This window comes from Carcharhinus amblyrhynchos, chromosome 6 (assembly GCF_965287045.1).
Source record: "Carcharhinus amblyrhynchos chromosome 6, sCarAmb.v2.hapA, whole genome shotgun sequence".
Classification (NCBI taxonomy): domain Eukaryota; kingdom Metazoa; phylum Chordata; class Chondrichthyes; order Carcharhiniformes; family Carcharhinidae; genus Carcharhinus; species Carcharhinus amblyrhynchos.
This window is the reverse complement of record NC_137329.1, coordinates 48758047-48785159: the sequence shown is the minus strand read 5'-3', so window position 1 is coordinate 48785159 and position 27113 is coordinate 48758047. Positions and strand designations below refer to the sequence as shown.

The following is a 27113-nucleotide window of genomic DNA, read 5'->3' as shown; positions in this document are numbered from 1 at the left end:
CAGTGGCATGATTTGGCAACAATGTCCTAATGCCAAGTCCCAGCTGTGGTCATCCATCCAGTGGCGCTTCTGGGCCAACAGAGTTGCTGACCAATCAGATAGCCAGCAGCACTCTGAGGTGGGGCTTCCTTCCATGTGTAGCAAATAAGCTGCCCCTCCAGCCAATTCACAATGTTAGTTGGCCATAGGATAGCTGACATCATAGCTGTTGACTCCTGCCACTTGCTAAATTCTGCTCTGAAAGTTGAAAAGAATAAAACACACTGAGATGTAAATGGAACCTAATTTACCAGAAGTCTAAGATCTTAATTCCATTGTGAGGCTTATGTGAGTTTGTATAAATGTAGAGAAAAATTACTAAACCTCTGCTCTATTGTGATCTATTAGATTAAGGGCTGGATTGAGGAATATATTTGATGAGCTGAAAACTCACTCAGCACTATGTACGAGCCAAGGCTCTGAAGGATAAATGTGTGTTTCTGAATAAAAAAATGTTTTGGTTATCTAGGTTATACAACCTAAAAGGCGCCCACCCTCCAACTCTTTTTAATGTCCATCTCCTGACAACATCCTATCTAATCAATTGTCGCCAATTGTAAACCAATCCATATCTCTGTAGCCTTCATTCTATTAGGAATCAATCAAATTCTCATTTGAATCCTTGAACAGAGGCTTTAATGCATTTGTTGGCAGTATGTTCTGTAAATTTATGACGACTAAGTAAAAATAAATTATGCATTGTGCTGAATTTAGCCCATGGTCTTCGAAATTCAGAATTATATCTTCTGGTTTTCTTAAATTGTCACATAAAATGTCTCTCCAGTCAACACCTTAACTGTGTTCCTCCACTTAATGCCATTTAATGCTCAGGAATCTAAAGCATTGAAGTATTTATTATGTCTTCTTTGACATAGAATCCCTACAGTGCAGAAAGCGGCACTTTGGCCCATTGAGTCTGCACTGACCACAATCCTACCCAGAACCTATTTCCATAATCCTGCATATTTGCCTTGTTAATCCCCTGACATTAGGGTCAATTAATCATGGCCAATCAACCCAACTTGCACACCTTTGGACTGTGGGAGGAAACTAGAGCACCCAGAGGAAACCCGTGCAGACATGGGGAGAACATGCAGACTCAGCACAGATAGTGACCTGAGGCCGGAATTGAACTTGGGTCCCTGGTGCTCTGAGGCAGCAGTGCTAATCACTATGCTGTCCCATCTTGCACTGTTAGTCCTGATCAGTAACAAATTGAAGCGATTGGTAAATTTAGCAACAGCTGATAGCTGCAAAATATGTGTTTGCCTTGCTTCACTGCTGAAGTCTGCATTATCACTCCAAGTAGAACATGGTCCACAATTACCATAATCACCAGTTTATTTGTTTGACTATGCTTGTTTATCTCCTCTGACAATGCCATCTGTTTCTTCTTTTCTCACAGGAAAAATCCAAAGAGAAGCGTGTTATACGGCAGTTCCACTTTACAGGCTGGCCTGATCATGGAGTCCCTAGCACCACTGGGGTCCTCATTGAGTTCAGGAACTTAGTGCGGCAGTACATTGATCAGTACCCAATGAGTGGGCCCACTGTGGTGCACTGCAGGTAATGGGTTCATCACTTCACTGTCTTTTGAATATTATATAGTATCAAATATTGTGCATTGTACCTTTGCACTGAGGCATTTTATGAACCTAATGGAACCTGGATCAGATTTTAATGGGTTCTTACTGGTGGGTTTGCAGGGATGGGTGGGGATTATAAAAGTCTGTGCTTGGCCTATTCTCCCTGTCACTGCGCATCCCATCCACAATTTTAAAAGAGGGAGTGGTCCTGGAGGGAGCTCAAAACTAGAACGGGAATTTTAAAATCAAGGCACTGCTTAATCAGGAACTAATATGGGACAATGATCAGAGGGATGATAGGTAAACAATACGGTGTACATTTCCACATGAGCCACAGAATTTTGTATGGTTTGATTTGATTTATTATTGTCACATCCTTAATTATGCTGCCTGCTTTGCCAAGGCAGCGGGAAGTGTAGACAGAGTCAATGGATAGGAGGCTGCTTTGCATGATGGATTGGGCTACATTCACAACCTTTTGTAGTTTCTTGCAGTCTTGGGCAGAGCAGGAGCCATACTAAGCTGTGATACAACCGGAAAGAATGCTTTCTATGGTGCATTGGTAAAAATTGTTGAGAGTCAGAGGTGAAATGCCAAATTTTCTCAGTCTTCTGAGAACATAGAGGTGTTGGTGGGCTTTCTTAACTATAATATCAGCATGGGGGGATCAGGACAAGTTGTTGGTGATGTGGACATCTGAAAAATTGAAGCTCTTGACCCTTTCTATTTTGTCCCCTTTGATGTAGACAGGGGCATGTTCTCTTCTACACTTCCTGAAGTCGATGACAATCTTCTTCATTTTGATGACATTGAGGGAGAGATTATTGTCGCCGCGCCAGTTCATCAGATTCTCTATTTCATTCCTGTGCTCTGTCTCGTCATTGTTTGAGATCCAACCCACAGATTTGAAAATCAAATTGGAGGGGAATTTGGCCACAGTCATAGGTGTATAAGGAGTATAGTAAGGGGCTGAGAACACAGCCTTGTGGGGCACGTTGAGGATGCTCGTGGAGGAGGTGTTGTTGCCTATCCTCACTGATTGTGGTCTGTGAGTTAGGAAATTCAGGATCCAGTCACAGAGGGAGGAACCGAGGCCCAGGCCACGTAGCTTGGAGATGAGTTTCATGGGAATAATGGTGTTGAAGGCTGAGCTGTAGTCAATAAATAGGAGGCTGACAGAGGTGTCTTTGTTATCCAGATGTTCCAGAGTTGAGTGCAGGGCCAGGGGGATGGCGTCTGCTGTGGACTTGTTGCGGTAGTAGGCAAACTGTCATGGATCCAGATAGTCCAGGAGGCTGGAATTGATTCATGCCATGACTAGCCTTTCGAAACACTTCATAATGATGGATGTCAGAGCTACCAGACAATAGTCATTAAGGCATGCTGCTTGGCTTTTCTTAGGTACAGGGATGATGGTCGTCTTCTTAAAGCAGATAGGGACCTCAGATTGTTGTAAAGAGAGGTTGAAAATGTTTGCAAATACCCCCACCTGCTGATCCGCGCAGGATCTGAGTGCTCATCCAGGTACCCCATCTGGGCCAGTCACTTTCCATGGGATGACCTTTGAGAAGGCTGTTCTTTTGTATGGTGACAGAGCAGAGAATGCAAGACCAGCCAGGAATCTCTTAGAAAAATCCAGTCTTTGAGGTGATAAAGTCATGTAATAGATGAGGATTTCATTAACATATGAGCTAAGAGGTGGGTGGACACAAGCACTGTTACAAAGGTTGAAATGGGCCAGCCAAGAAATGGTATGGATATATGCTGAGGAACCTATCTTGAGACCAGATACGACACCAAGGCTACAAATTGTCTGTATCCAACTCAGCCAGTTGCCAAGGAGGGGGGAATGGAGTCAATGTTTATTTTAAATTCCTTTCATGTAATGCAGGCAACTCTGGCAAGGCCATAATTTGTTGTCCACCTCTAATTCCTCTCAAAAAGGTGGCAGTGAGCTAAATTCTTGAACCACTGCAAATAACTTGTTGCTGTTAGAAAGGGAAAGAGTTTGTAGCAGAGACCAAAGACAATGCCCTTGGTCTTCCCAATGTCTAGTTGGAGGGAATTTCTACTCTGCCAAGCAGCCTTGATAATTTGATTCTTAATTTGATAATTAAGAGACCGTAGAGAAGTTGAGCTAGGTGGTATGATTGGTGAGTTAGAATTGGATGTTGTCGGTGTTCATGTGGAAACTAATGCTGTGCTTTTGGATGATTTCACTGAGGGGCAGCATGTAGATGAAAAATAAGAGAAGCCAAGGATATATATTTGGGGAATCCCAGAGGTAGCATGTGGGAGTGTGAAGAGAAGTTATTGTTGGCGATAAATAAGAATGGAATGAGGTAAATACAGTCCCTTCTGACTTGACAGACACTGAAGGATAATAGTATCACCAACTGTCAGAGGCAGCAAATAGGTCAGCAAAGTATCAGCTGGGTGACTGCTAAAGCTTTCTATCCGCTCCCACCAGGTTTCTGCTGAAAGCTGAAGTTGGCCCAGGATAGACACACAAAATATATACAAAATGACTGAGAAATTTAGCGAGAAGGAATTTTCCCAGCACCTTACTTTTGAAGGTAGGAGCTGACTAAAGGAGTGAGTTGAGGCAGCTTCAGATTGTTGATGGCAACCTGGCCGACAGTGGTGGGAAACCAATGAAGGTAAATCAGGGAATAGAGATATCCATCAGCCTTTTCAATCTTTCCCAAGGCAACTGGGATCCCCAAAGTGAGCAGAACTCAGCAGCTCACATGATGTGAGTACACAGCAGGAGGTACCAGCCACTTGACATTGACAAGCAATCTGACTTTTACATGCCAGAGTTGGAAAGGCAATGATTATCCCCAAGGCACGAGCAGCAGACTTTCATGGACTTTCCCTTTCCTTGAATTGCTCCCTCGTGTGTCCCACTCACTGTCACTGCACTTTCACTTCAACCACCTTGAAGACTGCTGGCCCCTTTCACATTTTGAACACTAAATGCCCTCCCATTGTCCACCACTCTGCCTCCTCAGCCTACTCATGTCTCTAATTGGACAGTGATACCCAGGCAGGTTCTTAATTGCTGCCTCCATTAAGACCATCCCTCAGCTCCTGCTGCTACAGTAAATACTGTCAGGTCTGAAAATGCTCCCGGTGTTGGAAAAATTCCACGGGTAATCTAAGATGATGAGAGAAGATGAGGTACAGACAAATTGAGATACTGGGAAGGAATTCTAAAATAGATTTGTTCGGATTGTACTGTTGTCACCAGTTATCTCCTGGTTGCTCAGCAGTTCAGTTACATGTACAGTTAGAAGAAAAAGATTTTCTTATTTTTCCCCTTCATGTTTTTACATCTATGAAGATGAGAGTTATTAGTTCAGGGGACTGAAACTCCTTCCGCTCCCCAGAGACAGCATCAAGTAGTTTCAATTTAATGTGGCACAGCATGATACAAAGCAATACTCGCTCTCCCCCACAATACAGCCTGGCCTCCATTTTTTTGTTAAATCCGTCATTGGATGTGAGCATCACTGGCAAAGCCAGCATATAATGTCCATCTCTAATTGCCTTTGAGAAGGTGGTGATGCACTGCCTTCTTGAACCATTGCAAATCATGTGTTATAGGTAAACCCACAGTACTGTTGGAAAGGGAGTTCCAGGTATTTCACCCAACAACAGTGAAAGAACAGCAATGTAGTTCCAAATCAGTTTGGTGTGTGGCTTAGAGGGAAAATTGCAGGTGATGGTGTTCCCATGTACCTGTTAGCCTTGTCCTTCTAGATGGTAGAGGTCATTGCTTTGGAAGGTGCTGTTGAAGGAGCCTTGGTAAGTTCTTGCAGTGCAACTTGTAGATAGTACATAAGAACATAAGAAATAGGAGCAGGAGTAGGCCATCTAGCCCTTCGAGCCTGCCCCACCATTCAATAAGACCATGGCTGATCTGAAATGGCTCAGTTCCACTTTCCCGCTTTCTCCCCATAACCCTTAATTCCCTTGTCTGTCAAAAACCTATCTACCCGTGACTTAAATATATTTAGCGAGGTAGCCTCCACCACTTCAATGGGCAGAGAATTCCAGGGATTCACCACCCTTTGAGTGAAGAAGTTCCTCCTTAACTCCGTTCTAAACTGCCCCCGCCCCCCTTATCTTGAGGCTGTGCCCTCTAGTCCTGCTGTCCTTTCTAAGCGGAAAGAATCTCTCTACCTCTACTCTATCCATCCCTTTCATTATCTTATACACCTCTATAAGATCCCCCCTCATCCTTCTAAACTCCAACGAGTACCGACCCAGTCTATTTAATCTCTCTTCATAGTCTAACCCCTCATCTCTGGTATCAGCCTAGTGAACCTCCTTTGCACTCCCTCCAAGGCCAAAATATCCTTCCGCAAGTACGGCAACCAAAACTGCACACAGTACTCCAGCTGCAACCTCACCAGTGGCCTGTACAGTTGCAGCAAGACCTCCCTGCTTTTATATTCTATCCCCCTCGCTATAAAGGCCAGCATCCCATTTGCCTTCTTGATCACCTGCTGCACCTGCAGACTGGGCTTTTGCGATTCATGCACAAGGACCCCCAGGTCCCTCTGCACCGTAGCATGCTGCAGCTTTTCACCCTTTAAATAGTAATCCCTCCTACTATTATTTCTGCCAAAGTGGATAACCTCACACTTGCTAACATTGTACTCCATCTGCCAGGTCCTCGCCTATCCAGATCCCTCTGCAGACTTTCCACACCCTCCACACAATTTGCTTTTCCACTCATCTTCATGTCATCAGCAAATTTCATTACCCTACACTCAGCCCCCTCCTCCAGATCATCTATATAAATGGTAAATAGCTGAGGCCCCAGCACCGATCCCTGCGGCACTCCACTAGTCACCAACCACCAATCAGAATAGCACACATTGATACCAACTCTCTGCCTCCTATTAGACAACCAATCCTCTATCCACGCTAACGCCTTACTCCCAACTCCAAGCCCCCTAACCTTCTGAAGCAACCTTTTGTGAGGCACCTTATCAAACGCTTTTTGAAAATCGAGAAACACCACATCCACCGGTTCCCCTCTGACTACGGCACTAGTCACATCCTCATAGAAATCCAATAAATTCGTCAAACACGACTTCCCCTTCACGAATCCGTGCAGTGTCTGCTGTATCAAACCATTCTTTTCTAGGTGCCTCGCTATTTCTTCTTTGATGACGGATTCAAGCATTTTTCCTATTACAGATGTTAAACTAACCGGCCTATAATTCCCTGCCTTTTGCCTGCTACCTTTTTTGAACAGCGGCGTAACATTAGCCGTTTTCCAATCTTCCGGCACTTCCCCAGAATCCAGCGAAGTTTGGTAAATAATCACTAAGGCATCCACTATCACCTCTGCCATTTCCTTCAGAACCCTGGGATGCATTCCATCTGGTCCTGGGGACTTGTCCACCATCAGTCCCGTTAGTCTATCAAGCACCACCTCTCTAGTGACAGTAATCGCATTCAGGCCCTCAACTTCTACCATCCTTTTATCCTTAATATCCGGCAAACTATTCGTGTCCTCCTCCGTGAAGACCGAGGCAAAAAACTTATTTAAGGCCTCCACCATTTCCTCATCTCCCACCACTAAATCCCCCCTTCTCATCCTCTAAGGGTCCAACATTCACTCTAGCCAGCCTCCTCTTCTTTATATATTTGTAAAAACCCTTACTGTCCTTTTTTATATTTAGTGCTAGTTTAGCTTCATAGTCTATCCTTCCTTTCTTTATCAACTTCTTAGGCATTCTTTGTTGATTTTTAAACCTTTCCCAATCTTCTACTCGCCCACTACTTTTAGCCACTCTGAACGCATCGGCTTTCAATTTAATACTCTCCTTTATTTCCTTCGATAACCACAGCTGATTATCCCTTCTCCTACATTCCTTCTTTACCATCGGAATATATTTCTGCTGAGCACCGAAAAAGATCTCCTTAAAGATCCTCCACTGTTCCTCAGTCGTCCTACCGACCAATCTGCGCCCCCAATCTACATTTGCCAATTCCTCTCTCATCCTATCGTACTCTCTCTGTTCAAACAGAGGAGACAGGATCGGGACCCTACTTTCTCATCCTCCATCTGCATCAAAAACACAACCATACAATGATCACTCATCCCAAGAGGATCCCTCACAACAAGATCCCTAATTCTTCCTGCCTCATCACACAACACCAGATCTAAGATAGCTCGCTCCCTCATTGGTTCCGGCACACACTGTTCAAGGAAACTATCCCTACAGCATTCCAAGAACTCTTCCTGAAGCCCACCGCGTCCGACTTGGGTCAACCAATCAATATGCAGATTGAAATCCCCCATAATTATCGCCGCTCCATTTCTGCATGCATCATTTATTTGCTTGTTTATAGCCCGCCCCACCTCCAAGTTATTATTTGGGGGCCTATAGACCACACCCACCAGCGTCTTCCCTTACTATTCCTTATCTCCACCCACAATGATTCCATGTTCCGGCGTGATGTTATCCTTAATCAGCAGAGCTCCCCCACCCCCCCCCCCCCCCCCCACTGCTTTTCCTCCCTTCTATCCTTCCTAAACACTTGATACCCCTGGATATTCAGTTCCCAGTCCCTGTCACCCTGCAACCACGTTTCTGTAATGGCCACCAGATCATATCTATTTGTGCTGATCTGCGCCACCAGCTCATTCACTTTGTTCCGAATGCTTCGTGCATTCAGGTAAAGTGTCTTTATCCCAGCCTTTATCTGTACCCTATTTGAAGGAACACTACCAACCTTTCTCATGCCCCCTACTCCCTTTATTTTTGAGACATCCTCAACATTTTCCCGTGCCCGTACCCTCTCTTTTACTTTAGGTATTGTAATTTCTCCTACCCCTGCAGCCACCCCCCCCCACCCACCCAATTAGTTTAAAGCCCTATCTACAGTCCTAGTTATACGATTCGCCAGGACTCTGGTCCAAGCACGGTTCAGACAAAGACCATCCCATCTGAACAGGTCCCACCTGCCCCAATACTGGTGCCAATGCCACATAAATTCAAACCCATTCCTCCCACATCAATCCCTGAGCCACCCATTCATCTCTTTAATCCTATTTACCCTACGCCTGTCTACACGCGATTCAGGTAGTAACCCAGAGATAACCACCTTGTCGGTTGTGCTTTTTAATTTGATTCCCAGCTTTGCATACTCCCTCTGCAGATCCTTAGTTCCCATTTTGCCTATGTCGTTGGCACCCACATTACCACAACAACCAGATTCTCACCCTCCCACTCCAGGTTCCTCTGCAGCCCAGATGATACATCCTGGACCCGAGCACCAGGCAGACAACACACCCTTCTGTATTCTTTATCACTGTGACAAAAGACAGTGTCTATACCCCTAACTACACTATCCCCAATTACCACTACATTCCTCTTTATCCCTTCCTCTTTGTCCTGTTTCTGCACCACTGTACCGTGGGCAGTTTGCTCATCAACCTTACAGCCCTCATTCTTGTTCACACTGGGAGCAAGAACCTCAAACCTGTTGTGCAGATTGAGAGGCTGAGGCCTTTGGGTACTCCCCACTTCCCCCTCCTTCCTCCCCACTTCCCCCTCCTTCCTCCCCACTTCCCCCTCCTTCCTCCCCACTTCCCCCTCCTTCCTCCCCACTTCCCCCTCCTTCCTCCCCACTTCCCCCTCCTTCCTCCCCACTTCCCCCTCCTTCCTCCCCACTTCCCCCTCCTTCCTCCCCACTTCCCCCTCCTTCCTCCCCACTTCCCCCTCCTTCCTCCCCACTTCCCCCTCCTTCCTCCCCACTTCCCCCTCCTTCCTCCCCACTTCCCCCTCCTTCCTCCCCACTTCCCCCTCCTTCCTCCCCACTTCCCCCTCCTTCCTCCCCACTTCCCCCTCCTTCCTCCCCACTTCCCCCTCCTTCCTCCCCACTTCCCCCTCCTTCCTCCCCACTTCCCCCTCCTTCCTCCCCACTTCCCCCTCCTTCCTCCCCACTTCCCCCTCCTTCCTCTCACCTTTCCTCCCCACTCCCCCCTCCTTCCTTTCACCCTTCCTCCCCACTCCCCCCTCCTTCCTCTCACCCTTCCTCCCCTCAGCAGCACCCTCTCGTTCCTGACCCTCAGAGTTAGCCAGACTAGGGGGTGTGAATCTCTCTTGTAACCCATTAGCCAGATTACACTCCCTCTCCCTGATTTGTCTCAGTGTCTGAAGCTCAGAGTTCAGCTCATCTACTTTGAGCTGGAGCTCTTCAAGCAACCAGCACTTACTGCAGACATGGTCACTGGGAAGGACCTTGGGGTCCACCAGCTCTCACATCATACAGAAACAGCACATCACATGCCCACATACTGTTAGCACTGTGCATTGGTGGTAGAAAAAGTGGATGCTTATTGCTGTGGATGTAGTGTGAATCAAGCAGGATGCCTTTTTCTGGATGGTATTAAACTTCTTGAGTGCTTTGGAGCTGTAGCTCATCAAGGGATGTGGAGAGTATTCCATCACATTCCTGACTTGAGCATTGTAAATGATGGACAGGCACTGGGGAGTCAGGAACTCAATTATACTGTGCAGAATTTCTTGCCTCTGACTTGCTCCTTGTAGCCATTATATTTATATAGAACGTAGAAAAACTACAGCACAACCTTCGACCCACAAGTTGTGTCGAACATATCCTACCTACTAGGCTTGCCTCTAACCCTCTATCTTACTAAGTCCCATGTACTCATCCAGAAGTCTCTTAAAAGACCCTATCAAATCCGTCTCCACCACCACCGCTGGCAGCCGATTCCATGCACCCATCACCCTCTGAGTGAAAAACTTACCCGTGATATCTCCTCTGTACCTACTCCCCAGCACCCTAAACCTGTGTCCTCTTGTGGCAGCCACTTCAGCCCTGGGAAAAAGCCTCTGAGAATCTACTCTATCAGTACCTCTCATCATCTTATACACCTCTATCAGGTCACCTCTCATCCTTCATCTCTCTAAGGAGAAAAGACTGAGCTCTCTCAACCTATCCTCATAAGGCATGCCACCCAATCCAGGCAACATCCTCTGCACCCTTTCATTGGCTTTCACATCCTTCCTGTAATGAGGTGACCAGAACTGAGCACAGTACTCCAAGTGGGATCTGACCAAGGTCTTATACAGCTGCAGCATTATCTCCCGACTCCTAAACTCAGTTCCTCAATTGATGAAGGCCAGTACATCATACACCTTCTTAACCACATTCTCTATCTGCAAAGCTGATTTGAGAGTCCTATGAACTCGGACCTCAAGATCCTTCTGATCTTCACACTGCTAAGAGTCTTACCCTTAATATTATATTCCGAATATAGCTGGCTCACTTCATGTTCTGGTTCATGATAACCTTCAGGATATTGACGGTGGAGAATTCAGCAATGGTAATGCCATTGAATGCCATGAGGAGATGCTGGATTTTTTTTTGTTAGTCCTGGTCATTGCCTGGTATTTGTGTGGCATTTATCTTATTTGCCACTAACCAGCCCAAGTCTGAACATGGTTTGGGTCTTGCTGCAGTTGGACACTGACTGCTTCAGTATCTGAGGAATAATGAACAGTGCTGAACATAGTGCAATCATCAGCAATAATCCCAATTTCTGGCCTTATGGTGGAGGGCAGATCATTGATGATGCAACTGAAGATGGTTGGGCCAAAACACTACCTGAGAAACTCCTGCAGTGATGTCCCAGGACTGAGCTAATTGACCTTCAACAACTGCACCCAGTTTCCTTTGTGCTTGGTATGACTCTAACCAATGGAGAATTTCCCCCCGATACCCATTGACTCCAGTTCTGCTGGGGCTCTTTGATGCCACCCTCAGACAAATGCTGTCTTGATATCAAGGTCTCATTACTCTTACCTCACCTCTTGAGTTCAGCTCTTTTGAACCAAGGTTGTAATGAAGAACTGAAATTGAGCATCAGTGAGCGGGTTATTGCTGAGTAAGTGCTGCTTGATAGCGCTGTTGATGACAATTTTCATCATTTTACTGATGACCAAGAGCTGGCTGACAGGATGGTCATTGGCTGGGTTGGCTTTGTCCTGCTTTTCGTGTTGCCGTGCGACTTCATGACATCTAGAGTCAATGTTGAGGACTTGCAGGGCAACGCTGTCACAACTGTATACCACTGTGCCAGTGCGACAGGACATATCCAGTGATGGTGGTGTCTGGAACGTAGTCATACTTATGGAGTCATACCTTACAGACAATGTCAGATTATTGCTTGACTAATCTGTGGAACAGCTGTCCCAATTTTGGCAAAAATCCCCATTGCAAGGTAGCCAGGTGTGCTATTGTAATTTCCAGTGCCTAAGTCAATCCCAGTTTGTTCGGTTTCATTCCTTTTAAACTTTGTGGCAGTTTATTACATTTCAGAGGGAAGTTAAGAGTCAGTTAAATCCTGGAGTGACATGTAAGTCAGACCAGGTAAGGGCAGCAGATGCCTTTCCCAGAGGAGTATTAGTGAACCAGATTTTTATGACAATGGTTTTATGGTCACCATTAAACTAGTTCTTAAATGCAAATTTATTAATTGAGTTTAAATGCCACCATCTGCCGTGGTGGGATTTGAACCTCTGTCCCCAGAGCATTAGTTTGGGTTTTGAACCACTAGTCCAGTGACATTATCGCTATGCCACCAGCCTCCCATGTCATTGTTGTCATCAGCATCAACTTCCTGCTGTATAACATTTTTACTCTTGAAAAGCATTCCAAGATGTATTGGTGTGATTTTATTGTTCCATTTGCCATCTGATTTATTTTTCTTGCTGAGTGTGATTACCAATTTGTGTTGAATCAGGGATAATTTTGTGCTGCTTGCAAGGCACTAAAGTATATATAAATTATTTTCAAAAAAGTCTTACAGTGAGCTGCCTTTTATCCGATAGTCTGATTCATTTTAAAAGTCTGTCCCCAGAGGTGAAAGGTTGATGCCGAACCCATTATGCCACTCATTTCCCATGAAAGAATTTTCTTCCCCTAGGTGGGAATTAAGTGGCTGCGAGGACAGAGGAACTTGACTCTTCATCATGCTCACAATGTGACTAACCTTTGATCTCATTTCTCAGTGCTGGAGTTGGTCGGACAGGGACATTCATTTCCATTGATCAAATGATTTATCAGATAGACAACAACAGGAAAGTTGATATCTGGGGCACAGTCCATCAACTACGAATGCACCGACCGCTTATGGTGCAAACTGAGGTAAGACACCCAGCACCGGTGAATAATATAGATATTCATCTGTGCATAGAGTCAAGATCATAGGGCCTGAAGATTAGCAGTGACACCTATGCATATTAATTAATGAAAACCATACGTTTTCCCACAACTGTGTTAGTGAATAAGTTAAATGTACTTTCAGTTTAGCTCTTTTTCATATAATTATTATGTTTATTACTATTAAATAATTAGTACAGATCGTATTACCAACTGAAGGTTACAGTAAGAAAGATTAATCCGGCTCCACCTCAGTGTCCGGAATGGCAAGCAGCCAGCGAGCATCCTATTTTTATGATCAAATTTTTGGTCGATTCAGTTCCTTCACATTGTCAAATTTACTGTCTCCTCACAATCAGTATGGTGTGCTACAGACAGTATTGCCACTGTCAAAGACGGTATCAGCTTATAGTCAGCAATCCCAGTGAAATCATCAGCACTAATTTAAAACAGAAACATTAAAATTAATCAGTTTCAAAGTTGATGACGATTCTTTGGGCTGATTCTTCAGTCTGACATCCTGGGCCTGATTTTACCATCAAGTTGCGACCATTTTTGGACGCGAAAACTTGGTGGTCGGATGTGAGGCAAATAGCATAATCCGTGCCCACCTCCGTGCTGGTTCGCCCTTTACCAAGACCTAAAAATAGCCACAGTTGGGACTGCGCCTGAAATTGGCGTGGCGGCCATTTAAATGCATTTGTATGCATTTAAATTGACTTAATGGGTTGCTTGCCCAACCTTACCGACACTTCCCCCTTTACTACCATGTTTGCCCATCCAGAATCGATGCAAAACAGAAATGCTCCACAAAAGTCCAATTTGGGCACTCCAGTTAGTGAGGAGGTAAGTGCCAAGTGTCCAATGACTCTCTACTTTAGATTGGTGGGTGGGAGAGGAAGGGGGGGCGGGGGGGGGAGGTTCTGCTGCCACTCTGTCTGTGATCAGAGAGGAGGAAGAGGGTATTTGCTGCCACTCTGCCTGAGATCAGGGGGTGAGCCTGTGATCAGTCTGGGTGGCAGAGAGGGTGGGGGATAAGGGAGTCAGTAATTTTGGGGGGTTAGGACAATGTCTGTGGGGGCCAAGGACAGGCATTGTCTGGTCTGGGAGCAATGTGGCAGGGGAGCTGCATTCTATCATTTTTTTTCTGTGCTTGCACAGTTGGAGGTGCCAGTCGGAGCTGCAGGATTTCGGGTGTGTTAAGCCCCGCCCATAGGCTTGTGCAGTGCAATTTGGAATGGCTGATATTTTTTCAGGCTGAATGCATATGGGGACACCTCAGAATGGGCCTAAAAGTCAGATTTGAAACACTCCTTATTTCAAGTCTGCCTGGCACTTAGAATCAAAATGGTAAAATAGGACCCTCTGAGTCAGAGGCTGTGCTTGCAGAGGTGCTGATTGGGCAACTGTGAGCCTAGGTGCCATATTTTTCATTCAATAATTTAAATGGATCAAGACAAAATTACTATGCGTCCAGGATATTCTGATCAACACTGAGTGTCAGGTCTTGTCAACAGTGCTCAATTGGGGAATCATTTCTTCTGCGTCTTCAAGTTGAGGCTGAAACACTGCAAATATTTTAAATGCCATTTTTGAATCTCCATTAGAGTGCTTGTGAATCCAGTTGACTGTTTACTACATTTCAGGGTTAGGCATAGTTTACCACAAGTGAGATCTGCTGCAGCATTTGCAAGGAGAAAGAGAAAAAAGACTTGCATTACTTAGTGTCTTTCAAGGCCCCAGGACATCCCCAAACACTAGCTAATAAGGTAACCTTTAAGTAACCGTTGTAATATGGAAAACCTGGTGGCCAAGTTGAGCACAAGTTTCCAAATAGTAATGTGATAATGACCAATTAATCTGTTTCTTATGATACTGATTAAAGAATAAATATTGGTCAGAACACTGTGGACAGCTCCTCTGCTCATAGTGTCATAGGATCTTTTAGAACAAGCAGGGCCTCATTTTAATGTCTTACCCAAAAGACAGTACAGTACTCCTCTGTATTGCACTGAAGTATCAGCTTCAATTTGTAGATAATTTTTTCTACTTGCATCACTTTCTTGCTCATTCTTTGATTTTGAAAACTCTCCCAATGTCAGTGCTATTGTCATGAGAAGGATGAGGTGGTATATGATAGAAACATAAATAACACTTTCTGTTCTTTATAATGTAATAATTATACCTAGATAAAATATTGTGATTTAAAGATTTGTTTTAGGTAACTGAATGTTGAGCAGCTCCAAATGCTTCCTGTACCTAGTTTGCCTTGGTCCCCATCTCACACTGAGCAGATGTTTTCTGGTTATTAACATAGAACATACATAGAACATAGAACACTACAGCACAAACAGGCCCTTCGGCCCACGAGTTGCGCCGATCACATCAATACCTACCAACCTACAGACCTATCTATAACCCTCAATCTCATTAAACCCCATATACTCATCCAGAAGTCTTTTAAAAGACCCCAGCGAGTTCGCCTCCACCACCACTGACGGCAGCCGATTCCATTCACTCACCACCCTCTGAGTGAAAAACTTACCCCTAACATCACTTCTGAACTTCCCTCCCTGCACCTTAAATCTGTGTCCTCTCGTAGTAACCATTTCAACCCGGGGAAATAGCCTCTGAGAGTCCACCCTATCTATTCCTCTCAACATTTTGTAAACTTCTATCAGGTCGCCTCTCAACCATTGTCTCTCCAGGGAAAAGAGTCCCAGCTCCCTCAACCTAACTTCATAAGGCATGCCTCCCAATCCAGGCAACATCCTTGTAAATCTCCTCTGTACCCTCTCAATAGCTTCTACATCTTTCCTATAGTGAGGCGACCAGAACTGCACACAATACTCTAAATGAGGCCTGACAAGGGTCTTATAAAGTTGCAGCATTACCTCCCGACTCCTAAACTCAATCCCTCGATTAATGAAGGCCAGTACACCATACGCCTTCTTGACCACCTCCTCCACCTGCGAGGCCGATTTAAGAGTCCTGTGGACCCGGACCCCAAGATCCTTCTGCTCTTCAACACTACTCAGACTTCTGCCCTTGATAGTGTACTCGTTCATCTCGTTGGTTCTGCCAAAATGGACGACTACACATTTATCCGCGTTGAAGTCCATCTGCCACTTCTCCGCCCAGTCCTGCATCCTATCAATGTCCTGCTGCAACTTTTGCCATCCTTCCAGACCATCCACAACACCACCGACCTTAGTGTCATCAGCGAACTTACTTACCCATCCCTCCACTTCCTCATCCAGGTCATTTATGAAAATGACAAACAACAAGGGTCCCAGAACAGATCCTTGAGGCACTCCGCTGGTGACTGACCTCCATTCAGAAAAAGCCCCATCCACAACCACTCTCTGCCTTCTGCAGGCAAGCCAGTTCTGAATCCACAAGGCCAAAGGCCCTTGGATCCCATGCCCTCTCACCTTCTCAAGAAGTCTTGCATGGGGGACCTTATCAAACGCCTTGCTGAAGTCCATGTACACTACGTCCACGGCACTTCCTTCGTCAATGTGTTCAGTCACATTATCGAAGAACTCAACTAGGCTTGTAAGGCACGACCTGCCCTTGACAAATCCATGTTGACTATTCCTGATCATGTCAAACCTCTCCAAATGTTCGTAAATCTTGTCCCTCAGAAGCCTCTCCATCAGCTTACCAACCACAGAGGTCAGACTCACCGGTCGGTAATTTCCCGGGCTATTTCTGTTCCCTTTCTTGAAAATAGGCACTACATCCGCAATCCTCCGGAACCTCTCCCGTCTCCATTGACGACGCAAAGATCATCGCCAGGGGCTCTGCAATCTCTTCCCTCGCCTCCCACAGTATCCTGGGGTACATCCCATCTGGTCCAGGCGACTTATCTACCTTGATAGAATTCAAAAGTTCCAACACATCCTTCACCTTAATATCCACAAACTCAATCTTTTCCATCTGCTGCAAATCCATAACAAAATCTCCCAGATCAGCTTCCACCGTGAATACTAAGGCGAAGTACTCGTTAAGCACCTCTGCCATTTCTTCTGGTTCCACACAAACCTTTCCCCCCTCACCTTTTATAGGTCCTATCCCTTCTCTTCTTATCCTTTTACCTTTCACATATTTATAGAAGGCCTTGGGATTCTCCTTAATCTTACCCGCCAAGGTCTTCTCATGACCCCTTCTGGCTCTCCTAATTTCCCTTTTAAGTTCCTTCCTACAGTCCTTATACTCCTCAAGATCTTTAACCTCTCCTAATTCCCTGAACCTCTTGTACACCTTCCTTTTCCTCCTGACTAGGTTCAACACAGCCTTTGTGCACCACGGTTCCCGCGACCTACCAAAACCCCCTTGTCTCATCGGAACGTTGTCATTCAGAGCTCCAGACACACATTCCTTGAATATCTGCCACCTTCCTTCGGTACTTTTCCCTAAGAACGCCTCCTTCCAGTTTATTTGTCCAAGTAACTTCCTGACTTCTTCGTATCTCCCCTTACCCCAGACAAACACCTTCCTAGCCTGCCTGATCCTATCTCGTTCCAATGCAATTGTGAAGGAGATAGAAGATGCTCTCCTACCAAAAGATCCATCACCTGCCCTGGTTCATTCGCCAGTACCAGGTCAAGTACAGCCTCTCCCCTCGTAGGCTTATCCACATACTGCGTCAGGAAACCTTCCTGAACACACCTAACAAACTCTTCCCCATCCAAACCCCTTACCCTAGGGATATTCCAGTCGATGTTTGGGAAATTGAAGTCTCCCATCACGACAACTCTGTTATTAAAACATCTCTCCAGAATCTGTTTCCCTATTTGCACTTCAACTTCCCTGTCACTATTGGGCGGCCTATAGAATACACCCAGCAAAGTTTTCGACCCTTTGCTGTTTGTAACTTCCACCCACAGAGATTCTGTAGACAGTCCCTCCACAACATCCTCTTTCTCTGCAGCCATGACACTGTCCCTGATCAACAGTGCCACTCCACCACCCCTTCTGCCACCCTCCCTGTCCTTCCTGAAGCACCTGAAGCCTGGCACTGAAGTACCCAGTCCTATCCCTGAGACATCCAAGTCTCCGTAATGGCCACCACATCACAATCCCAAACAGCAATCCACGCCCTAAGCTCATCTACCTTATTCACTACACTCCTTGCATTAAAATATATACACTTCAGCCCCTCAGTCTGGGCATTTCCCATCTCCACCGCCTGTCTAACCTCCCTCCCATACTGCCTGCGGTCCTCCCCTACCTGGGAGCGAACCTCCTCCGTCCCAGTTTCCCCATCACAGTTCCCTCCCCCCATCCTTTCTAGTTTAAAGTCCCCCCGGTAGCCTTAGCCAGTCTTCCCGCCAAGATGTTAGTCCCCCTGGGATTTAAGTGCCACCCGTCCTTACTATACAGGTCCCACCTACCCCTAAAGAGGTCCCAGTGATCTAGGAACCGAAATCCCTGCCCTCTACACCAGTCCCTCAGCCACGCATTCACCCTCCACCTCATTTCATTTCTTCCCTCATTCTCCTGTGGCACAGGCAGCAATCCTGAGATTACTACCTTCGCTTTTCTCTTCCTCAGCTGCCTACCCAGTTCCCTATAGTCCCTTTTCACGAGTGCCTCCCTCTTCTTACCTACGTCAGTAGTACCTATATGTACTACAACCTCTGGTTCCTCACCCTCCCCTTTCAGGATGTCTGGGACCCGCCCAGAGACATCCCGGATCCCAGCCCCAGGGAGACAAACCACCATCCGCGACTCCCTTCTACGTCCACAAAAACGCCTGTCCGCGCCCCTCACTGTGGAGTCCCCTATTAACACTACCTTTCTGCTGCCCTTTTTGATTTTTTGGCTCACTGACTCAGCTCCAGAGACCTGGCCACCGCTTCCTCCCTCAGATGAGCTGTCCCCCCCAGTAGTACTCAGGCCGGAGTACTTATTTTGAAGGGGGACATCCACCGGAGTGCTCTCCATCACCCGTGTTTTCCCCTTCCTAATAGTTACCCAAGTGCCCTCATCCCGTTGCCCTGGTGTGACTACCTGCTGGTAGCTCCTATCTATAACCTCCTCACTCTCCCGAACGAGCCGAAGGTCCTCGAGCTGCATTTGCAGCTCCTTAACCTGGTTTCGTAGGGCCTGCAGCTCCACACACTGAGCACAGGTGTGGATGTCTGGCAGGCCAGGAGCCTCCAAGACCTCCCACATGTTGCATTGGCAGCAACATACAGGTCTCACACCCATACTTACCCCTTATAGCAACCCAGAGGAAAAAGTAAAAAAAAACTTATAACTTACCTTATCTCTTGGCCCTGTGAGCCAAAGCCCTTACAGCACACACAAAAACAAAAGCAGTCTTACCAGCTCTCTGACAGAGCCTCTCTCTTTTTTTTAGGTTAGGGGAGGGGGGAGGGCTGGGATACTCTACCCGTGTAGAGTATCGGGAATCCCCTCCGGTCTAATTTATAGTAGGGTGAAAAAAAAAACGTGACCCGAGTGCTCTCGCAACTACTTCCGGGGTCAAACTTAAAAACAATCAAAAAAAACCCCCCACTAAACTCACTAAACAAAGTTAGTTTTTAAAAGAAAGAAAAAGTCGCTGAACTCACCCACAAGCTCTCCACTCGCAAATCGCAGCCTCTCTTCAGTGCTCCCACGGAACAATGAGGCCGGACCCCCGAGGTGAGTAAACTTTTAAACATTCTCCCTATGTCGGCATGGGTTTCCTCCAAGTGCTCTGGTTTCCTCCCACACTCCAAAGATGTGCAGATTAGGTGCATTGGCCATGCTAAAATTCTCCCTCAGTGTACCCAAACAGGCGCCGGAGTGTGGCGACTAAGGGATTGTCACAGTAACTTCAATAATAGCCTACTTGTGACTAATAAATAAATTTTAGTAACAGCGTCCAAAATATCATTCCAGTAGAAGGTTTATTTAAATCTATTTTGTTTATCATGAAGAGCTTTGAATGGAACGCACTTTATTCAAGGCTTTAAAGAGACATTATTCTCAATAGTCACAATAAAACCTTTTTCCTTTTCAGCCTATGGCACTGGAGATAAGTTAATTCATTTATTTTGCTGCTTCCCAATCCTATTCAGCCTGTGTAAAATTGTTAAGAGTTTACTTTTATTTATCCACTCAAATTAATTCACATTATCAGCAAATTCAATCCACCCACTGCAGACACCTCATTCCATATTGTGCACAAATATTGTGAATAGCAAAGAGTCGCAGAACATATTCTGATGGAACATCAAAGCCTATTTACCCAGGGCAAAACACATTCTATTAGTCACCATCATTTCTGCATTGTTCCCTAATAAACATGTTCTCATTACATTTAGACATAACCTCCTTCAAAATCATACATTTACAATTGCTCAAAGGTCATGAAAATCCAAAAACTCTTTGCAACCTTTGACACAGTTAATCACACCATCCTGCTCCATCACCTCTCCTCCATTGTCCAACTCATACCTATTCCGTTGTTAAAAAATAAATCTCCGGTAATGGTTTCTCTTCTGGCCCACACATTCAACACATTCTGGAGTCCTCCAAGAATCTTTTCTTGCTGTCGTATCCTTCTCATCAACATGTTACCCTCGCTAATGGCAATATCCAAAAACATCAAGATTCCACATGTATGCCAATATCATCCATTTTTACTTTATGGCGACCTCTCCTGACATTGACTGATATGTTACATTTTAGACTAGCCTCCACTACTCCTGTTTTTTCAGATTACTTTTCTGACACCTAGTCCTGGATGAGTCACAATTTTTTCCAGTAGGAAAACCGTATGATGGGACCAATTCTATCCCTCTCCCAGGACAATGTCTCGGGCTGAACTCGTCTGCAACCTTGTAGTTTTGGTTAACCCTGAGCTGAGCTTCTGATTCCCATATCTTCTTGATCACCAGTACAAACTGCTTATACCCTCCATAACATCCATCATCTGCACTCCTGTCTCAGCCCATTTTTTGCTGAAGGACTCATCCTTTTGCAATCTTCCAGAGTCAACCACTATAATATCATTCTAATAAGCCTTCAATCTTCCATTCTCCAAAAAATTGAGCTCACCTGAAACATTATTGCTCTCATCTGAATTTCTATCAAGCCCCATTCGTCCATCACTTATGTACTTACTGAGCTCCGTTGGCTCCTGATCTGGTACTACCTTGATTCTAAATTATCATTCCTGTTATCAAATTCCTCCATGGTTTCAGCTCTTGATGTTTCATCCCTACCTATCTATGTAACTCTCCAACCCTCCCAAGTGTATCCCAAATCTCTCTGCCCTCCAATTGGCAGCTGTGCCTTTACCTGACAAAGCCCTAAGCTCTAGAATTCCTATCCTAAACCTTTCTGCTTCTCAACCTCTTTCTTCACATTTTCAAAGACCCCCCCCCCCCCGCCTCCCCCCCCCCCCCCCCCCCGCCGCAAACACAAGTCTGACTTGTGATAGAGTGAGAAAATCTGGCCCATAGTCTTGCTGTGAAGAAGACGTTTGCACTTTAGTGTTGCTGTGCAAAGATAAGTAACTTTCCCTCTCTGCTCATCATGCATATTATCCAGAGTCTCATTGGGAATAAGTGATGGCACTTTCAGTCTCATTGTGAAGGTGGATGTGTGTGTGACTTGGTTAGTTTCACAAGTGGAGATAGGCTGTTAATGATGTTGTGTTAACAGTGGTGGATGGACCATTGCTGCTGTTGCTTGTTTTAGGAGATAAGTTGATTAAAAATGTTGGGCTCATTATGTGAGCTAACAGAGTTGGGTTCTCAGTCTTACTGAATGGTGGAGATAACCCTACTAGAAAAATTAATCAGAGCTGTCCTGGTGCCTCTCATTACAAACTTCTCTTTTGTCTCCCCAGTCACAGTATGTCTTCCTGAACCAGTGTGCTATGGAGTACATCAAAGCCAAAAAACAACAAAACGACAGTGTAATCTATCAAAACACACCTTCTCTCATCTATGAGAATACATCTGCCATCCAAACAGCCAATGGCCATGCACTTTAATGGAAATGGTTTGGGAACCGCCTTTTAAATTCAACTGCACCCTTCACTAATTTTATTTCGTAAATTATGAATGTTTATTTTTAAGCTGAATATATATTCATTCAGTAAGATGTGTTTAAAATTGCTGTCCTTTTAATGCTGATTTGTTATTTTTTTTCCAAAATATAAAACTACTCTGGAATAATGGCCGAGAAAAGCCAAGGAACTGTAGGCAATCTTTGCCAAGCCTTCCACAATTTTCAGGAATACTTTGAAACCTTTGGAAATTTTCCACATCATTTGTTGCAAATAGTAACCCATTTCATGGTTGTTGTACTAACATTTGATTCATGGTTCTCTCTGTAATTTCACTTTAAATGCAACCTTCTTGAACAGTACTAGCTGGTGTATGAACCCGAGACTGGCTTTGGCAGGAATGTCAAAAGTTTTCAACCTTACCATCCTTCACACAGTTATATAAACTTATTAAGTTATTCAAACCATTGAGGCATGACCTTTTGGGCTTCATTCTTATAAAGCACTGCAGAAATGCAAACCCTTAAAAATATCACCAGAATTGGGAACAAGCTATAAGAGTTGTTTCTGGATTCTTATCCTGCAAGTACTTTCATCAAACTCAATGACATTGAAGCCACATTTTATAGTGAATGCTTTATTCATATCAAGCCCACAGATGAAAAAGAGATTCAGTATCATTGCATAGAACGAAGTGGGAAATTATTTTCTGAACGTATTCATTCTCAGCATTGGGCTTGCTGAGTGATCCAATCAATGTGGTAAAATTGTTTCATTCTGCTGTTTTCTGGTTTTGAGGTGAATTAATATTCAGCAATCAGTGCAGCAGTGGAATTAATTTACAATCAGCCTGCAAGTTATTCACCAATCTCAACAGAGGTGTTTCTCATCTGGTTTGAATAAACTATCCCTTATAAAACCAGTCTTTGCTCATAGGTATGGTGCTCAGAATATCTAACAGACAAAACAACAACAGGAGGCAAATTAGATAAGAGAATTGATCCTGTACACATTTGTGTCTACTGAATGACTGGCTGAATGTAAAGTTATTTATTGAATTGGATGTCTATAAAGTTTTGCATTAGAACTGAATGTTTATTTTGTTTTGCAAATTTTAAGTTTTCATTGCTGTCGACACTGATAGATGTTCAAATCAAGCTTTAAAGAATCTGTCTCTGACAAATCAGTCTCAGTGATTGCTAAAAGGTAGTTGGACCACTGAGTTTATTGCCAAAAAGGTAATGAGAGATCTCTGAGTGAATGAAAGCTGTTGAAGCAAGGTCCCTGTTTGATCTAAGCAGCATGAACCAATATCTATTCCATATGCATTAGTTAAAATGTTTAAGGAGTGTAATACGTAAATTTTGATTTAATCTTAAACTTGATTGAAGCTGTCAATGTTAGTCTATTTTACAGCCTCATTACATCTTTTGTAGCCTTATTTTCAGAGTTTATGATTTGATCAACTTGAATTTGGACATTTTTGTAATTGTAAAACTTTAGCCCCATGTAATTCAGATGTATAAGGAAAAGTCAGCATACCACAACTAAGAATTATCACTGAGGACAACACAGTATCAGAGTAGTTAGCACTGCTGCCTCACAGTCCCAGGGTCCCAGGTTCGATTCCTGTCTTGGGTCACTGTGTAGAGTTTGCACATTCTCCCTATGTCGGCATGGGTTTCCTCCAAGTGCTCTGGTTTCCTCCCACACTCCAAAGATGTGCAGATTAGGTGCATTGGCCATGCTAAAATTCTCCCTCAGTGTACCCAAACAGGCGCCGGAGTGTGGCGACTAAGGGATTGTCACAGTAACTTCAATAATAGCCTACTTGTGACTAATAAATAAATTTTAGTAACAGCGTCCAAAATATCATTACAGTAGAAGGTTTATTTAAATCTATTTTGTTTATCATGAAGAGCTTTGAATGGAACGCACTTTATTCAAGGATTTAAAGAGACATTACATCGCTTGAAAATGGGACTGACCTGTAATCATTGTCATGAGTTCTTTCCAAACTGTTGCGTGTCAGATAGATTTCCAGTTAGAAGCTAGGTGGGGCCGCTCACAGAGCTTGTCCAGAATGTTGAGCTGTTTAACTTTTTTATGAAGGGAGAATAATTGAGAAACCTGGCCTGAAAGCTTGGCCTGAAATTTCAATTGGAAGAGGACTGGGCATGCTAAACTGTGACAAATTGGGTCTTAACTCCTGATTGTTTCAGCTTCTTAATATTGCAATAAGAAAACCGATTGGAGTTGAGATACTTTTGGGGTTGGGTGGAGGGATAGTGTTCAGTGATAGCAATTGGTCCTGGTCCTGATTCGCTTCCAGTTCAAACCATTAAAAACATGTTCTTTAATTAGTGCATTTTTCACATATAATTCAAAAAAGAAGTGTTGAGTTATTAATAGTGCTGGGGTCATTTGTTTTACTTGTACAGGGATGATGGGAGAAGATGGTGAGGCCCAACTTGATCTGACTACGTACAAGAGCTATTTGCTTCTTGGACCAATCCTTACTGCCAGGCTCTCCTTCCATGTGCAAACTTCATCCAAATCCAACTGAAAGGGTTGAAATGATGATAAAATGAAATCATTGCAAGCAATTTTTAAACTGCAATTGTACAGATATAACATGATACTATATTAATACCCTCTCCTGTAGAGAACCTTGATACTGAGTACTGTGACTACTTAATTTTTTTAAATACTACGCACTTTAGCTGGGGTGTGTGTGCATGGTGTGTTCTGATTCTGGTCAGCCGCCTCTTAATGATAAATAGGGCAGGTATTTATGAATTTGTTTCCAGAGCAGATTAGTATCCAAATTTGGTGTTGACCCTCTAATGATTTTCTCCAAAGCACCAACTCTCACACATACACACACACACACACACACACACACACACACACACACACACACACACACACACACACACACACACACTTATACACACACACACACCTCCAATGTCCCCGTCCCCTCACCACAGCCTATTAATCATCTTGGAGTGCAAAACCAAATACAAAGGGACAAATCTCCATTCATTATGTATTTTCCGAATAGAAATTGTATTTTTTAATCATTTATTTTTCAGTGTAGTAATTGTTGCAGCAGGTCCTGATGTCAGCTTGCAGCATGTAGCACTATAGTGTGGTACAGGCAATATTAGTACTGTATGTGCACAGTGTCTGACTTGGAAGTTTGAATGTTGACCAGCAAGTCACAGGTAGATGTCCTACATTGTAGACATTGTTTTCTTTCAGGTTTGATGCTGAAGATGTTAACTCTAGCAGCTACAAGCACCAGCGGTACTTGGGTACCTCGCCTAAGTAGCCATTCCAATTATGTGAGTCTATACCATGTAACAAGTCAGACTCTCTTCTCATCTTATGCCCTGCCCATTGTCTAGTAGGAATCGCTGGAGCATGAAACTTGGGATTGATTTCTCCCCCACCATCACAACTCCCAAACACCCCTCCCCGTTCTGTAACCTAGCTGTGAAAAGGCCTTTACCTGCTTTCTGGCTGAGGTCAGGTCATTCATCACCAATTGGGCTTTTCCAAATCCATATGGGGGTGTACTGCACAGAGTAATGCACAGGTTTCTTTTTTGTTATTTTTCACACAGCTTTACAACTTTAGATCTGGAGGCTCTAGTAAGGGTTCATTATATCCACCTGATCAACAACATGAATCCTACTCTTAGTTACCGTTTGTCTGCAGTTTCCTTATCTGAAGCATTGGAGGGCAGGTTTTGAAGTCACAGATTCCACCTTAAGAAGTGGAGGAATAGAAAGTATACAGAGGCCCCTGTTTCACTGCATGGCTGATGGAAGCGGCATTGGAATGGGGGTGAAATTGAGATGAACCAGGCTTGAAGTTTCTTTTGCAGGAGGGTAACAAAAAAGACTAAAAGAAAGGGAAAATGTCTCAGAGTTCTTCAATAAAGTTTGCATTTGCACAACATGCCAGTAAATCAGGTTTAGTCTGAGTTAAGTGTAGAAATATCTGTCTACTGTTAGTTGGCATTTAAGTAATTCCATTCCAGATGAAGAGGAGTGGAAGTGAAAGGGGCTGTAGATTTTGAGCACAATGTCAGTAATTCATAAGCATTAGTATTGTGGAGACATAGCAGAAGTGAAGGACACGGTGAGAGATGAAGAAGCCATATGCAGCAGCACTTTCTATAAATCATTGTACTAGATAATTTAACTTTAAATGTGTATATACATTGGATAATAAATAGTAAATGCACTGGATGTTTCTTTGGGAGGAAATCCATTTATCCCATCTGTTCACTTCATAGAAAGAGACTGGTAATTTTATAAAATGTGGAATTAAATTTTTCTGATGTTTTGTATGATTCTTTACACTGTCAGTAATGGTAAGGAGCTATGCATTAATGTGATTATCTTATACAGCTCCTAAATCGTCCATCAGTGATGCTACATTTTGAACTTTGTGTTACAATTTAATGTATAAATCCTATTTTCTAAGTAATGTGTAACAATAAAAGTTGCAATTAAAAATTATCTTTTACTCTTTGGCCTTGTCTGTAAGAATTGGGATTGAATCACCAGCAGGGAATAGCAGAATGATTGAAAACTGATATGGAAATGTCAAAATCATGCACACACTTAGATCTGGAGCAGCCTAACTCTAGCTGGATCTGTATTTGATGAGATTGCATAGAGAAAACTTCATTATCCATAGTAATGCACATTCCAGGCAGAGTCACTGAATAATAGTCAGCAACAGGGAGGATCCTTGCTTATTTTCCATTCCTTAGACAAGGGTTGCTGAGCTCAGATGTAAGCCCTTTAATGCCATTCCAGCTAAGATTAGCTCTAGACATACAACTGTTAGCAGGGGAAACAGTTGATGTGTTAGGGGTGTCAGGCAGCAGTAATGGAGAAGTGTGGAGAGAGAATTTTAGTATGATTTTTGACGGGGGGGAGCGGGGTGGTTAGCTGTGGTCGTGAAAGAATAGTTGACTGCGAGGTGGAACATGAGTAAGTTGAAGAAGAAGGCGGCTACAGGGTTAAACTGAAAGAGTAAAGATAAAAGAGATTAGAGCTGGGAGTTTGGAGGAAAGGAAAGCATCTCGGAGAGAATTGGTACAGTATCATTTACAATAGAGCCCAGAGAGGTTAGAGTGCCTTTTGTGAACTGGAACAGTGGAGATTGAAGACAGTTTGAGAACATGACGGTTTAGTTGGTCTGCTGAAAAAAAATCAATGTTGTTGATATTT

General features: G+C 44.1%; 1 protein-coding gene across 3 annotated transcripts in view; it reads left to right on the top strand.

Annotated features, from left to right (window-relative positions):
• Window positions 1-24748, top strand: part of ptprja (protein tyrosine phosphatase receptor type Ja) — a 180080-nt gene extending 155332 nt beyond the window's left edge. For all 3 annotated transcript variants that reach the window (XM_080190430.1, XM_080190428.1, XM_080190429.1), the window contains 3 exons: window positions 1445-1605; window positions 12692-12827; window positions 21697-24748. In XM_080190430.1, the coding sequence (XP_080046556.1) occupies window positions 1445-1605; window positions 12692-12827; window positions 21697-21843 (444 nt within the window). In that variant the 3' untranslated portion in view covers window positions 21844-24748. The remainder of the gene's footprint in view (window positions 1-1444; window positions 1606-12691; window positions 12828-21696) is intronic.
• Window positions 24749-27113: the final 2365 nt, after the last annotated feature.